This window comes from Erinaceus europaeus, chromosome 12 (genome assembly GCF_950295315.1).
Source record: "Erinaceus europaeus chromosome 12, mEriEur2.1, whole genome shotgun sequence".
In the NCBI taxonomy this organism is placed as follows: Eukaryota; Metazoa; Chordata; class Mammalia; order Eulipotyphla; family Erinaceidae; genus Erinaceus; species Erinaceus europaeus.
Genome location: NC_080173.1, coordinates 101,436,018 through 101,452,027, shown reverse-complemented (window position 1 = coordinate 101,452,027; position 16,010 = coordinate 101,436,018). Strand labels below are relative to the sequence as shown.

Here is a 16,010-nt window from a genome sequence, read left to right as displayed (position 1 = left end):
CTCTCTCTCTCCTTCTCTCTCTTCTCTCTCCTCTCTCTCTCCTTCTCTCTCTCTCCTCTCTCTCTCCTTCTCTCTCTCTCCTCTCTCTCTCCTCTCTCTCTCCTTCTCTCTCTCCTTCTCTCTCTCTCCTTCTCTCTCTCTCCTTCTCTCTCTCCCTCTCTCTCTCTCTCCTTCTCTCTCTCCTTCTCTCTCTCTCCTTCTCTCTCTCCCTCTCTCTCTCCTTCTCTCTCTCCTTCTCTCTCTCTCCTCTCTCTCTCCTTCTCTCTCTCCTTCTCTCTCTCCTTCTCTCTCTCCTTCTCTCTCTCTCCTTCTCTCTCTCTCCTTCTCTCTCTCTCCTCTCTCTCTCCTTCTCTCTCTCCTTCTCTCTCTCTCCTTCTCTCTCTCTCCTTCTCTCTCTCTCCTTCTCTCTCTCTCCTTCTCTCTCTCTCCTTCTCTCTCTCCTTCTCTCTCTCTCTTCTCTCTCTCTCCTTCTCTCTCTCTCTCCTTCTCTCTCTCTCCCTCCCTCCCTCTCTTTACCTCTCTCCTCTCTGTATTTCTCCCATTAAAATAAATCAGTATTTTTTTTTTGCCTCCAGGATTATCACTGGTTCTGCAGAGAGACTCTCATGCCCGAGGCTCCAAAGCCCCAGGTTCAGTCCCCTGCACCACCATAAGCCAGAGCTGAGCAGGGCTCTGGTGAAAGAAAGAAAGAAAGAAAGAGAGGAAGGAAGGGAGGAAGGAAGGAAGAAAAAGACAAACAGATGTGCCACGTAGGTGGCCCAGCCCTTGTGACACATATTTTAAAGATATTTTATTTCATTTTAATGAGAGAGAGATGCAGAGAGAATGGCCAGAGCTCTGCTCAGCTCTCGTTTGCGGCCGGGCAGTGGGTGAACCTGGGGCCTCAGAGCCTCGGGCAGGAGGATCTTTTGTAGGATCACGGCGCCGTCTCCCCTGACCCGCGAGACACCGTCCTTAATGTGATGCTGGAGAAGGGACCCAAGCCCTCACAGATGTCCGGTGCCCTGAGCACCTCCTGGCTCGAGCCTTGTCACTTGAGCGAGAGGAAGAGAGCAAAAAGGTAGGAGCCGCCCAAACTCCGCCACCGGCCTGGAGCCCCGCCTGTTCTCAGTGCTCACTGCTGTCCGCGCTGCTTCAGTGCGGCTTCAAGGACCGGCCCAGGACCCCGAGCTGGGGGTCTGCACCCAGTCAGCACATGACCTCTCAGATGCCTTTTGCCTGTTGGAGAGTCAGGCTGTTCATTTTCTTTCGCTCGTTTGAAGGCGTCTGTGTGCTTTGAACAGTGGGCTTTGTCGAGTGCGCTTATTTCCTCCAGGACTGAGGCTTGTTCTTTGCTTCTCTGTGCGCTGTTATTCCCAGAGGACAGGCTTCTCGTTTCAGTGAAGTCCAGCATGTCCGTCCCTACCCTTGGTGTGGATCTGAGAAGTCATGCGTCTACCTGGCGACATCCAGTTCTCCTGCCCAGGGCTGTCTGGGATTTGTCCCTTATCACATAGTCATGTGACCCGTCATGAGTTCCTTTCTGTGCAGGCACAAGGTCTACCGTTCTCACGTAGTCATGTGACCCGTCATGAGTTCCTTTCTGTGCAGGGCACAAGGTCTAGTACTAGACTGGTGGATGCTGATGGCCAGTTGTTCCAGGACCATGGGTTGAAAGAACCGTCTGTCCTGTTGTATTTCCTTTTCTCCTCTGTCACAGATCAGTTAACTACATTAGCATGAGTCTTACTTCCGAACTGCCTGTCTGCATCACTGATTTGTCTACTCTCCCAAGTCAGACCGTTCCAGCCTTCAGTCTGTCCTTCTTTGATACTGAGCTGGCTATTCGAGGCCTCTTGCCTCTCCATATGAATCGCGTAACCAGTTGGTCAGTGTCCACAGGATGCCTTGCTGGGGTTTGCATGAGGGCTGTTTGGGCTCCACAGATAAGGGGCGCTGAGCCGCGCTTTCCAGGGACACGACCGCCCGCCTCTCTGTTTTCCTGGTTCTTCTTGTTTTCTTTCATCAGAGTTTTGTGATTTCCTTCTTAGAGATCTTGTTCTTGTTAGATTCTTGTTAGGTTCACAACAAATATTGCATTGGGGGCATGTTATTTTTGATGATGTCAAATTCCACTTGTCCGTTATTGATATCTGCTTAACTTTTTAAGGGTTAAGGATGCTTGCAAGCTGATGTACATACACATTCAGAGATGTTTAGCCACCTGAGGCCTGCGAGGAGGTAAGAAACATTACAGTCCATATGGGGAGTGGGAGGGAATAGTGTGTGATACATCTGGCCGGGTGTGACTGAGTGTTAGTTTTCTAACTCTAAAGTTATCTTACATTATGTTGGAGGGCAGGAACAGAAGAGAATAAGAATGTTCCTATAGGGAGTCGGGCGGTGGCGCAGTGAGTTGAGCGCACATGGCGTGAAGCACAAGGACTGGCGAAAAGACCCCGGTTCGAGCCCCGGCTCCTCACCTGCAGGAGAGTCGCTTCACAGGCGGTGAAGCAGGTCTGCAGGTGTCTGTCTTTCTCTCCCCCTCTCTGTCTTCCCCTCCTCTCTCCATTTCTCTCTGTCCTATCCAACAACAACAAGGGTAACAAATGGAGAAAAGAGCTGCCAGGAACAGTGTATTTGTAGTGAAGGCACCAAGACCCAGCGATAACCCTGGAGACAAAAAAAAAAGAATGTTCATATAACATCCAGTTCCTTCAAGATTTTCCTCAGAGAGGAGTAGAGGAATGGGAAACATCACTGGGGACCAGAACTGAGGGTTTCTGTAGTTAACAGAAGGTGATCAAGTTGAAAAGAAAAATCACTTTTATAGAGCAGCGGAAACACTCAACTCAGGAGTCAGCTTTGCTCTGCAGGAGCTGAACACAATCAAAGGTGTGGAAGGAAGCAGTGTGGGAAACTGCCTCCGTACAAGATGGTCAAACTAACTAGTAGGCTGTTCAGTCCGCTGTCACGGTGATGGTTGGTAGGCAAGAAACTGGGGAGAAAAATGATTTTGATGAACACTGTAAGTGAGAAGAAGCAACAAAGGTAGCTGAAAATGGGGTGGGTGGAGAGCTAGGTTGGTCGTGGCAGACCTGAGGTTCTTACAAGTTAGCAACCTTGAGAAAAGTGGGATCTCAAAGACAGAGAGAAGTAAGGAAGATGGTCCTGGCAGAACTCAATGTGTCTGTGCTCTGTGTACCCGGGCCGGCTCGGAAGGCGAGCGGTGACGTCTGCAGTGTCAGAGGCCGGCCGGCCGGGGAGCTGAGTGCCTACCGGGCCTCTGGGAACAGCAGCTGTTATAAAATGCAGGTGGGGCGTGAGCGGTGTTGCTGCCATCAGCACCTTGGGCTCCTCCCAGCGGGGTTTCCAGCCCCTTTGCCCTTTAGACTCCTGCCACAACCCTCCGTGCTCAGCCTAGGCGCTGACCTCAGGGAGGGCTCCGCTCCGTTCACAAGACAAAACGAAGGGCTCTGAGAGCACGTGGGTGTCTGCAGGTGGCTGGAATGAACTTCAGAAAAGATTCCATAGTTTCATGCTATTTTAAGAATATGAAAACTTCCTAAACACTCAGCACGCCTGCCTCACGAGAGGAAATGTGCAGTGTTTAGAGACTTCTCTGCAGACTATCATGGATGAAAAAGTCAAACTGGGACATTTAAAAATAGATGTCATAAATGTGCATCCTAAAATTTTCAAATAGCTTCATTCAGATTTAAAAGTGAAATTTTAATTTTTTTTCCAATTGCCACCAGGGTTATGGGAGGGACTCCAGGCCTGCATGCTCCTGGTGACCTTTTTTTTTCTTTTCCTTTTTTTCTTTTTTCTTTTTCTCTTTATTTGTTAAAACAAAAAGAAAATGAGAGGGGAAGTGGGGATAGAGGAGAGAGATAGACCCCTTCAGAGCTGCTTCGCCACTAGGAAAGCGTCCCCCCTGCAGGTGGGGGAGCGGGAGCTCACACCGAGTCCTTGAGCCTGGTGAAATGCTCACTGAACCAAGCGCACTGCCGCCCGGCTGATAAAACTGTGCTAAAGGAAAAGAAAAAGAAAAACAACACTCCCAAGCTATTTATACCAAAACTTAAGAATGAAATGTCAGGTTATCCAACCAGAATAATGTTAGCCTGATAGTTGTAAGGGAATGACATTTTTTGTTTATTTCTAAGCATTATCATTCTCAGAATATTCCTCTCCATATCAATGTTGCATTTGGGTGAGGGTAGATAGCATAATGGTTGTGCAAAAGACTCTCATGCCTGAAGCTCACAAGTCCCAGGTTCAATCCCCAGCCCCACCATAAGCCAGAGTAAGGAATGCTCTGGCGGAAGGACAGAAGGAAGGAACGAGGAAGGAGAAAAACACTGCATTCCTGGATAGTAAGAAATGGCAGAGAAAGATGGCCATTTGCAGTGAAGCCACCTAGTATCCTCAAAGTGGACTTTGAAGAATTATTATCATTACTTGATAAAATCGACTCATACCGTATCAGAGGAATTTATGTCTACTGTTTTTAGAAGCCATGTAGCATCTCATAGAACCACAAAGTCTTGCCTTTTGGTTTCCATTTTCATGGTTCTTTCCTAGTGTCTTAATGTGCCACCATGTGCTCTGGGGCTCTGGGGCTCGTTGCTTCAGTGACTAACAAATCCACCTCTGGTCACAAGGTTGTGCCTGGAGGAGACGTTCCCACGATGGCCTCTCTCCTGCAGGGCTTTATCCGGCGCAGAAGCAGTCAATGCCCTGAGGCCCTTCTACTTCGCTGTCCATCCGGACTTCTTTGGACAGCACCCCACGGAGCGGGTAAGCGTGTGTCGGCCTCTCGTCCATGCTTTCGTTGGCTCCATCTCCCTTGATGATAGACCGCAGCTCTATAAATTCTGCTTGTTGTGTGGTGGCGAAATACCAGTACCTTGAGCAAATTTGAAATGCAGGTACTGAAAATGGATAACATAACTACTGTTTCTATGAAAAGTATTATTCTTAGTGGTAATAGAGCTACAGTGCATGTTCTTTATAGTGTTAGTGGTCGCATATATGTGTGTGTGTAGATTTATAATGTCAGTCTTATGGAGGACTGACCCTTATGATCAATTATTATTTTATATGTGATTTAATAATGATTAGCAAGATGGTAGGATAAGAGTGGTACAATTCCATATGATTCCCACCATCAGAGTTCCGTGTCCCATCCCCTCCATTGAAAACTTCTCTATTCTTTTTTTTTTTTTTTTTTGGAGAATTAATGTTTTACATTCAACAGTAAATACAATAGTTTGTACATGCATAACATTCCCCAGTTTTCCATATTAACAGTACAACCCCCCACTAGGTCCTCTGTCATCCTTTTTGGACAAAAGCTTCCCTATTCTTTGTCCCTCTGGAAGTATGGACCCAAATTCTTTATGGGGAGCAGAGGGTAGGAGTTGTGGCTTCTGTAATTGCTTCTCTGCTCACTGAACCTGGGTGTTGGCAGGTGGACCCACACCCCCAGCCTGTTTCTGTCTTTCCCTGGTGAGGCAGGGCTCTGGGGAGGGGGGATTCCAGGACACATTGGTGAGGTCATTGGCCCAGGGAGGTCAGGATGGAATCATAGCAGCATCTACAACTTGGTGGCTTAAGAGCATTAAGGTAGGGAGTCGGGCAGTAGCGCAGCAGGTTAAGCGCACATGGCTCAAAGCGCAAGGACTGGCGTAAGGATCCCAGTTCAAGCCCCCGGCTCCCCACCTGCAGGGGAGTCGCTTCACAGGCGGTGAAGCAGGTCTGCAGGTGTCTGTCTTTCTCTCCCCCTCGCTGTCTTCCCCTCCTCTCTCCATTTCTCTCTGTCCTATCCAACAATGACGACATCAATAATAACAACAATAATAACTATAACAATAAAAAAGCATTAAGATATAAAGCAGGACAAGTGTTTAGTAAGCAGGAAACTAAAGGAAGGAATAGAGCAGAAGAAACTAAAGGTCTTGGTGTGGAAAGAAGTTAACTAGCCCATTTTTTATACATTCCAAGGGGTCTATGGCTTTAGTAATTTTTGCCTGAGCCCAATAGCTAGCATACAGGTGGGCTAGGAGTATTGGCCAAGGAGATGGTGTCAGAGTTGAAAATAGGACTAGAAAGCTGGAGCAGGGCAGAGAGTAGCTCCCAAATATGAGAAAAGTATATAAATACCATTAACTGTTTACCCCATCAACCTGACCCAGGGCCCGTGTCTATTCACATTAGCACAGGAGCCTGTGTGGCCTCTGAGTCCCTGTAGGTCTGAGCTCGCAGTCCATGGTCACAGCTGGGAACATTCCAGGCTGCTCTCATGTCAGGACCCGTCTTCCTCGAGGGGCAGAGCAGGCTGACCAGCCTCCCTGCAGAGAGTGGGGCGTCCCCACCATGGCTGCTCTGCAGTGAGGGCAGGTCCTGGAGAGGCCACAGGAGGGTGTGTGCTGACGGGCCTGATGGGAGTGACCAGTGATGGAGGAGAGAGGGGTCTGTTAGAGGTCTAGGCCCGTCATGTCTATGGGGGAATCCCAGGGTTCCCTGACTAGAGCCCAGATGGGGTGGCCTGGCAGTGACCAAAAAGGCCATCATTAAAGTGCGCTGGTCTCTTGCCCTCACCCAGATTTTGTAGTCCTTACTTTTTTTTATTTTGATTTATTTATTGGGAGATTAATGTTTTACACTCGATAGTAACTACAATAGTTTGTGCATGCATAACATTTCTCAGTTTTCCACGTAATGTCCTCCCCCACCACTACCCCAGAGTCTTTTACTTTGGTGCAGTCGCCAGCTCCAGTCCAGGGGTTGTAGCCTTCCCTTTATCTGACGAGCTCAGACTTAAGGTGGCTGAGGGAAGTAGGGAGTTGGACAGGAGGGGATCTAGGTCTAAGTAGAAAATATTCGATTGAGTATTTTATGGTGTCTTTTTCCTAGGTCTTTCCGCTTGCTTGCTGCCCTTACTGAGTCTAAGTCTACTGACTGCACACTTTTGCTTTAAGGTGTATGCTTTCCCCTAGCTATGGACCCGTGTGCACATGGGCACAACCTCAGTGCCAGTGGGCTGCCATCCTAACGCTTCTGCCTTCAGGGTCGGGGGGAGTCGTGACAGAGGAGCCTAGAGCCTGACTTGCCAGGCGCCTGTTAACAGTCAGCCAGACGTGGTCTGTAAACATGGAGGCTCTAGGTAAACTCAGTCAAATTTCTACTGACAACGAATGTCAAGAAGTCTGGGGTCAGAGAGCTTCTTCACCTGAGAAGGAGCCAGAGAAGGGGAGAGAGAGACCTACAGCACTGCTTCACTGCTAGGGAAGGTTCCCCCACAGGAGGGGCTTGAACCTAGGTCCTTCTACATGGTAAGGTGCACGCCCAGCCCGCACCAGCACCCAGCCCGCCCCAGAAGACTTTTCTGTTCCCTGATAGATGTTGTGAGCTCCTGGCCCACTCCCCACAGCAGCAGTTAATACATGGTCAAGGAATGTGAATGGACATTAAAAACAACTTATAAGGGCCGGGTGGTGGCACACCTGGTTGAGCGCATGTATTACAATGAGCAAGGAACCGGGTTAGAAGCCCTGGTCCCCACCTGCAGGGGGAAAGCTTTGCAAGTGGTGAGGCAGTGTTGCAGGTGTCTCTCTCTGCCTCTCTCCCTCTCTATCACCCCCTTCCCTCTAGATTTCTGACTGTCTCTGTCCAATAATAGATAAAGAATTAAATACAATTAGAAAAACAACTTATAATAAATTTAGCTGGGAAGTAAACATAGCATTAGGTAATATGTCACAAAGCCAAGCATTTTGAAAGTATCATTAGATGAGGCCAAGCGTTGGTGCACCTGGTTGAGCACACACAATACAGTGCTCAAGGACACAGGTTCAAGCCTCTAGTCCCCACCTGCAGGGGGGAAAGCTTAATGAGTGGTGAAGCAGGGCTACGGGTGTCTCTCCATCTCTCTGTCTCTCTCCATCTCTATCTCCTCCTCCTCTCTCAATTTCTCTTTGTCTCTCTCCAATTATATACATATATTTTTTTAAAAGAAAGTATCATTAATGTTCAGATAGTGGGCACTAAATGCCCTGAGGAAGCGACTAGATCCATAGCCCCTCAGATTTTGGCACCAACATGTTAGAATTATGAGGCGCTGAAATGAGGCCAGAAGAGATAGGAGTGTAGACAGTGGAAAGTTTGATACAGCAGTGGTGGGTGGGGTTGCCATGAGCCGGGAGCCCAGTGTTCCTCTCCCAGTCTTTGGCCAGTCTGATGACTATGGGTAGTGAAGTCCAGCAGGCACCAGACGGAGGAGGGCAGAGTAGCCTCCTTTCTCATTCTCCCAGCCCCAGGAATACACAGAAATGGCTGTAACACATAGCACTGTCCTCACTGAGAAGCCTCAGGAGGGATCAAGAGAGCCCCTCAGCTGGGGGGAGCCAGCAAGCCCCCAGGACAGGCTGTGGGGCTTGTATATTCCTGCCACAGGAAGGGCCAGGGGTGTCACAGCACTTGTGACCCCTTCAGAGATATTTCCGGTCGGAAGTGTACGCTGCAGGCAGGAGTGGATCCGCTCACCTGCCAAGGGGTCCGCTTGTTCTCAGTACAGCCCCTCCTGGCTGCTCCTCCTGTTTCCTTCAGTCTAGTCACCTTGGGCTGGGGTCACCCACTGTAAAGCTGCCACCCGCCCCTCTTCCTAGCAGCCTCTGCCCTCCTCATCCTGCAGTGCTTTCTGGATCTCCCTTTATAGATGTCCTGTTTTCTCATCTGCTAGATCCTGTTTGTTTTTCTCCCTGCACTAAAATGCAGTCTCCAGGAAGACCTTCAGTTTTCTGGTCACCCCATGTCCATTTCAGTCCGGGTTGGTTTGGTTTGGTTGGTTTGGTTGGGTTGAGTTGGGTTAAGTTGGGTTGGGTTGGTTTGGTTTGGTTGGGTTGAGTTGGGTTGGGTTGGGTTGGTTGGGTTGGGTTGAGTTGAGTTGGGTTGGTTGGGTTGGGTTGGGTTGGGTTGGTTGGGTTGGGTTGAGTTGGGTTGGGTTGGTTAGGTTGGGTTGGGTTGGGTTGGTTGGGTTGGGTTGGGTTGGGTTGAGTTGGGTTGGGTTGGTTGGGTTGGGTTGGGTTAGTTGGGTTGAGTTGGGTTGGGTTGGGTTGGGTTGGTTAGGTTGGGTTGGGTTGGGTTTTGGAGCAAAGGGATTTGATGCCAGAGACCGAATCCAAGACTTCAGACTCGTGAGGCATGCACTCTGCTGCTGAGCCCCTTCCTGACTTCTGTCTCCTCCGTGGCCCTTTGTTGAGGGAAACAGCCTTCAGGTCCCGTCAGACCAACATCTCCAGATGAAGGACAGCTGGGTTTTTGTCCTCATAAATATGTTCCCAAAATCAAAACTAAATGCAGAGTTTATTCGGAAGTCTCATCTCATTGCTAATGTTTAGAAGAAAGGGGACCAGTGATTGTTTCCCCAGCATTTAAAATGTCCATCACATAGTATCTCAGCACAGAACTGAGGAGAGAGCATGATTTTCAGGAATTTTAAATTTTATTCAGGAAAATTGAGAACATTCATGTTAGAACACGAGGAAGGGAGGGAGGGAGGGAGAGAGAGAGAGAGACGAGGTGAGCTACTAGTAACTCACATGATGATCTCAACAGAGAGAAGCCACGCCCATAGGTGACCTTTTAACCCCCCAGGCCACGCTTCCACCTTGCCAAGCCACACCTGTCAGTCCTCCCACTTTCTGGGTGACTCCCCTCCAGGTGCTCCTGTCCCTCAGCATTAAGAGTGTCCTGCAGAAGGGGCCGGGTGGTGGTACATACGTGGTTGAGCATACGTGTTATAGTGCTCAAGGACTCGGGTTCAAGCCCCCGGTCCCCACCCTCAGGGGAAAGCTTCACAAGTGGTGAAGCAGTGCTGCAGGAGCCTCTCTGTCTCTCTCCCTATCTCCCCTTTCCTCTCAATTTCTGGCTGTCTCTATCCAATAAATAAATAAAGATAAAAATAAAATAAAAAAAGAATGTCCTGCGGGTGGCAGTTCTTGGGCTCTGGTTAGTCTACCTTTCCCCTCCTGGCAGAAATAGAAATACGTATCCAAGAGTGACATGAGGTCGAACATGGGCCTCGGCCCGCTCAGAGCCGTCTTGGCCCCGATGTGCATCGTGGTGAAGCTGCCTGCCTGCTCCTGACTTCGGGCCGCACCGTGTCTCAGATGCAGGCAGTGGGGCCATCCTGGTAACTTGTCCCTTCACTGGAAGAGCTTTACTTTTCCACCTACACATCTTCTAAAAATATGTATTTGTTTACGGACACAGAGAGAAATTCAGGGGGAAGGAGAAGATAGAAACGGAGAGACACCTGCAGCCCTGCTCCACCACTCCTGAAGCTTACTCCTGCAGGTGGGGACCAGGGGCTTGAACCTGGGTCCTTGCACACTGAAATGTGAGCGCTCAACCAGGTGCGCTGCTGCCCGCCCCCCTCACCTTGGCATCTTATCCTGGGGAGCCGGGCAGGTGGCTCAGCAAGTAAAGCACAGCCTTGGCCATGTGTGAGACGCCCCCTTGATCCCAACGCCACATGTGAGGGCGCAGTCTCCCTCTCTCTCTCATAAAATGGACGAAGGCATAATCTATTTAAGTCCTTTTCTTCATCTATTTGTTGAGATGTCCTGCACTTCTTTTCTTTTTTATTTTTTTAGCCAGAGCCCTGCTCAGCTCTGGCTGATGGTGGTGCAGGGGACTGAACCTGGGCCTTTGGAGCCTCAGGCAGGAGAGTCTCTTTGCAGAACCATTAAGCTATCTACCCTGCCCTGTATTTTTGTTCTCTTTTTCTTTCTTTTTAATTTTTTTTCTGGGTGGTACATCATGGTTTTTAAAATTTTTTTACTATCTTTATTTATTTATTGGATAGAAACAGCCAGAAATTGAAAGGGAAGGGGGGATAGAGAGGAAGACAGACAGAGAGACACCTGCAGCCCTGCATCACTGCTCGTGAAGTTTTCCTATGCAGGTGGAGACCAGAGACTCGAACCTGGGTCCTTGTGCATTGTAACGTGTGCACTCAACCAGGTGCGCCACCACCCGGCCCCCCTGTATTTTTTTTTCATAAGAAGCTAGAGCACTGCTCACTTCAGGCACTGATTTTGCCAGGGATAAAGTCTGCGATGTCTGGGACTTGAGGCAAGTACAGGTCTCTAATGGCTGCTGCCCCCCTCCAGCTCCTCTCCACTCAGTCACACTCACTCACACACACCTCACACTCACACACCCACCTCACATTCACACACTCACAATCACATGCTCACTCACGCACTCACAAACAAAAACACACTCACACACATGTCACATTCACATGCTCACACACACATGCTCACTCATGCACTCACACTCACAAACACACACACTCACATACCTCACATTTACACTCACACAAACACAAACACACACACCTCAAATTCACACACTCACACTCACAATCACACTCACACACAAACACACACTCACACACCTCTCATTCACACACTCACAATCACATGCTCACTCACACACACTCACAAACACACACACACTCACACACCTCACATTCACACTCACACTCACAAACACACATACTTCACATTCACACACTCACACACTCATACTCACACTCACACACACCTCACATTCACACACTCACACACTCATACTCACACTCACACACACCTCACATTCACACACTCACACTCACAAACACACACACCTCACATTCACACTCACACTCACACACACCTCACATTCACACACTCACACTCACTCACATGCTCTCTCTCTCTCACATTCACACACTCACACTCACTCACATGCTCTCTCTCTCACATTCACACACTCACAGACTCACACTCACAAACACACACACCTCACATTCACACACTCACACTCACATGCTCTCTCTCTCTCTCACATTCACACACTCACACTCACTCTCACAAACACACACACCTCACATTCACACTCACACTCACACGCACCTCACATCACACACTCACACTCACTCACATGCTCTCTCTCTCTCACATTCACACACTCACACACTCACACTCACAAACACACACACCTCACATTCACACTCACACTCACACACACCTCACATCACACACTCACACTCACTCACATGCTCTCTCTCTCTCACATTCACACACTCACACACTCACACTCACAAACACACACACCTCACATTCACACTCACACACACCTCACATCACACACTCACACTCACTCACATGCTCTCTCTCTCACATTCACACACTCACACTCACAAACACACACACCCTCACATTCACACTCACACTCACACACACCTCACATCACACACTCACACTCACTCACATGCTCTCTCTCTCTCACATTCACACACACTCACTCTCACAAACACACACACCTCACATTCACACTCACACACACCTCACATCACACACTCACACTCACATGCTCTCTCTCTCTCTCACATTCACACACTCACACACTCACACTCACAAACACACACACCTCACATTCACACTCACACTCACACACACCTCACATCACACACTCACACTCACTCACATGCTCTCTCTCTCTCACATTCACACACTCACACTCACAAACACACACACCCTCACATTCACACTCACACACACCTCACATCACACACTCACACTCACTCACATGCTCTCTCTCTCTCACATTCACACACACTCACTCTCACAAACACACACACCTCACATTCACACTCACACACACCTCACATCACACACTCACACTCACATGCTCTCTCTCTCTCTCACATTCACACACTCACACTCACTCTCACAAACACACACACCTCACATTCACACTCACACACACCTCACATCACACACTCACACTCACATGCTCTCTCTCTCTCTCTCACATTCACACACTCACACACTCACAAACACACACACCTCACATTCACACTCACACTCACACACACCTCACATCACACACTCACACTCACATGCTCTCTCTCTCACATTCACACACTCACACACTCACACTCACAAACACACACACCTCACACTCACACTCACACACACCTCACATCACACACTCACACTCACTCACATGCTCTCTCTCTCTCTCTCTCTCACATTCACACACTCACACACTCACACTCACACACACCTCACATTCACACACTCACACTCACTCACATGCTCTCTCTCTCTCTCTCTCACACACACACACACACACACATACACACACACACTGGAAATCTCTCCAGGTCCATTTCTAGACATCTTGTATTTCACATTCTGTCCATGGTTTTGTTCTTTCGTCGTTGGCATGCTTGGCATTCTGCTGAAGGACTGTAGTGCCCTCCAGCCATCTGTTCTGGATGGGCCCATCAGGTAGAAACCAACTCTTTGCTGTGGAATAACTAGCAAGCATCTTCCAGCCGGCTGTCCGCAGACCGGCTAGTATACCTCTGTGGTTCTGTGTTCTCTCTGAAGTCTTGTCACTGATTATGGACTGGACTTGTCAGCCATTTACTAGCCTGGGGCTTTGTCAGAGTTAAGCTTCTCTGTACCTGGTGGCTGTACAGGAGCTCACCTCCTTCACCCATTTGGAATTTATTTCGTCACACGTAGTAAGTTATGGGTCCAATTTCACATTTTACAAGAGAGTTGTGAAATCCCTTATTTTTTTCATAATGAATTATTTAATGCCTTCAGCTGTGTCTTTCTAAGGTTGGGGCATACTTTCTGGTTTTTCTTCTTTGATGTTCTATGTAAGTGCCCTGAACTTTTTTCCTAGGAAGTCAATGAAAATTCTCTGAAGAGACTAAGCGTCTACTTAGAAAACCTCCAGAAACCAGGTCTCAAGTCTCTGAAACCAACACAGCTGACATTCCATGTCAGAGAAACAGACCAGAATTCCTCTGATGGCCAGGAGCCTGTCAACACTTGCGGTGCGTCATCTTCTGTCCAGGGCTTCCCTTGCCAACTTCGAGTTAAATGTGTTTGCAAACAGGGCGTTGCCAGATGCCTTTGAACTAAAGCCTTGGTCACTGAAGAATAATGCCACCTAAGGGGGTTGGGCGGGAGCGCAGCGGGTTGAGCGCATGTGGCGCAAAGCGCAAGGACCAGCATCAGGATCCTGGTTCGAGCCCCCGGCTCCCCACCTGCAGGGGAGTCGCTTCACAGGCAGTGAAGCAGGTCTGCAGGTGTCTGTCTTTCTCTCCCCCTCTCTGTCTTCCCCTCCTCTCTCCATTTCTCTCTATCCTATCCAACAATGACGACAATAATAACGACAACAATAAAACAACAAGGGCAACAAAAGGGAATAAGTAAATATAAAATTTAAAAAACATTTAAAAAATTTAAAAGACTAAATAAATAATGCCACATTTCTCTAGAATCAGGTTCTGTTTCTGAATGCACGTGCCTGCACATGTCTCTGTCATTGCTGTTGTTGTTGAACATGTCTGTAGAACTGAAGGTTCCTGTTCTCCACTTCTTCCGTAAGCACTGTTTCTGAGTGTTTGATAGAGAGCACAAACATTTTTTCCCTCAAGTATCGCTTATATTCTCTTACCTAAAAGGCGTAGGGCTTGTGCAGCGATAACATAACAGTGTCCAGGGACTTTCTGAGGACCGTGTGGGTTTGGATTCTGGCCTTTTCACTGTAGCCTTATGCTAGCTACAATTATTTGAACAACTATTATAAAACTCAAAAATTGGCAGGTCCTCTGAGACCCAGAACCTATCAGCTCTGCCGGTGATGAGCTGTACGACCCTCACTTGGTTTCTGCTTCTTCTTTATTTAAATAAACAAAGTATCACAGGAAGTAGTGGAACACACGCCCTATCAGCAGACCTTCCCGAGACCTTGAGTTGGATCCCAGGCACCACCCAGGAGCGCCGTGGACAACGGGCACCAGGGGACCCCCTTGGATCATGGTGTGCGCGTCCTCCGCTCCTTCCCCACACCCTCCTTCTCCCCCTCTCTGAAAATTCACACTAAAACTTGCATCAGGAGGCCAGTCAATAATGAGCCACTGCATGTGCAAAGCCCTGGCTTCCTTCACCGGCACCAGCCCCAGAATGAGTAAAGTAGGAAGTGGAAGGGCAGCGGCACGGCGCAGACAGTCAGAGGCACTCAAATCCGAAAGCTTCATGCCCCTCAAACTGTCCAGGCACAGACCTGAGTGGGGTGAGCGCTGTTCTGAAAAGACCAAGACAGGGAGTCGGCAGGAGCGCAGCGGGTTAAGTGCACAGGGCGCAAAGCGCAAGGACCGGCAGAAGGATCCCGGTTCGAGCCCCCGGCTCCCCACCTGCAGGGGAGTCGCTTCACAGGCGGTGAAGCAGGTCTGCAGGTGTCTTTCTGTCTTCCCCTCCTCTCTCCATTTCTCTCTGTCCTGTCCAACAACAACAACATCAACAGCAATAATAGCTACAATAACAATGAAAAACAACAACGGCAACAAAAGGGGAAATAAATAAATATTTTTTAAAAAATTTTTAAAAATACCAAGTCGGGCTCTTCACTGAGGACTCCGAGTCCAGGGATGAGTGCTGTGGCTGTTTAAGGGGTGGAGGAGCTCAGAGCCTCTGGCGCGTCTGACGGCGTGAGCGGCCTTCTGGGCTGAGCTTTCACTCATATTTAGAGAGAGGAGAAACAAGAGACATGCCACACAACACCCACCACCCATAGGGCTCCCGTGAGATGCCAAGACTCAAACCAATATGCTCTGGCCTGTGAGCTGTCTCCCAGGCCCAGGAACAAGCATTTCATAGTGTGGTTTCTCTGGTCTTTTATTCTCTGATTGAATGTGAGAGAACAGCTATTCCAAGTTCATTTCCTGGGTTGTGTGGGCTGAGCTGGGGTAGGATAGGTGCAGTTGGGTTTTTGTTAGTTTTTTCTCTCATATACTCCTGGTTTGGAGTCTTACTAAAACTAGGACCCCTTCTCCACTACTGGAAGACAAAGCCAACCCACAGTTCTCGTTTGAAGGATCAGTTATACTGCAGATGCTTCCTATGAATAAAAATAGCCACGCTCAGGGGCTTGCTAGTAGCGCAGTGGGT

The 16,010-nt window shown here is 48.8% G+C and overlaps 2 protein-coding genes across 8 annotated transcripts in view; one reads left to right on the top strand and one right to left on the bottom strand.

Moving 5' to 3' along the window:
- ZNF445 (zinc finger protein 445) overlaps nucleotides 1-16,010 on the bottom strand; it is a 286,584-nt gene that overhangs the window by 226,437 nt on the left and 44,137 nt on the right. The gene's annotated exons all lie outside the window — the stretch shown is intronic.
- TCAIM (T cell activation inhibitor, mitochondrial) overlaps nucleotides 1-16,010 on the top strand; it is a 53,711-nt gene that overhangs the window by 17,696 nt on the left and 20,005 nt on the right. For 4 of the 6 annotated variants that reach the window (XM_060204869.1, XM_060204870.1, XM_060204868.1 and 1 more), the window contains 3 exons: nucleotides 2,150-2,220; nucleotides 4,647-4,782; nucleotides 13,738-13,891. In XM_060204869.1, coding sequence (XP_060060852.1) covers nucleotides 2,192-2,220; nucleotides 4,647-4,782; nucleotides 13,738-13,891 — 319 coding nt within the window. In that variant the 5' untranslated portion in view covers nucleotides 2,150-2,191. The remainder of the gene's footprint in view (nucleotides 1-2,149; nucleotides 2,221-4,646; nucleotides 4,783-13,737; nucleotides 13,892-16,010) is intronic. The other 2 variants (XM_060204872.1, XM_060204871.1) reach the window with 1 other exon arrangement.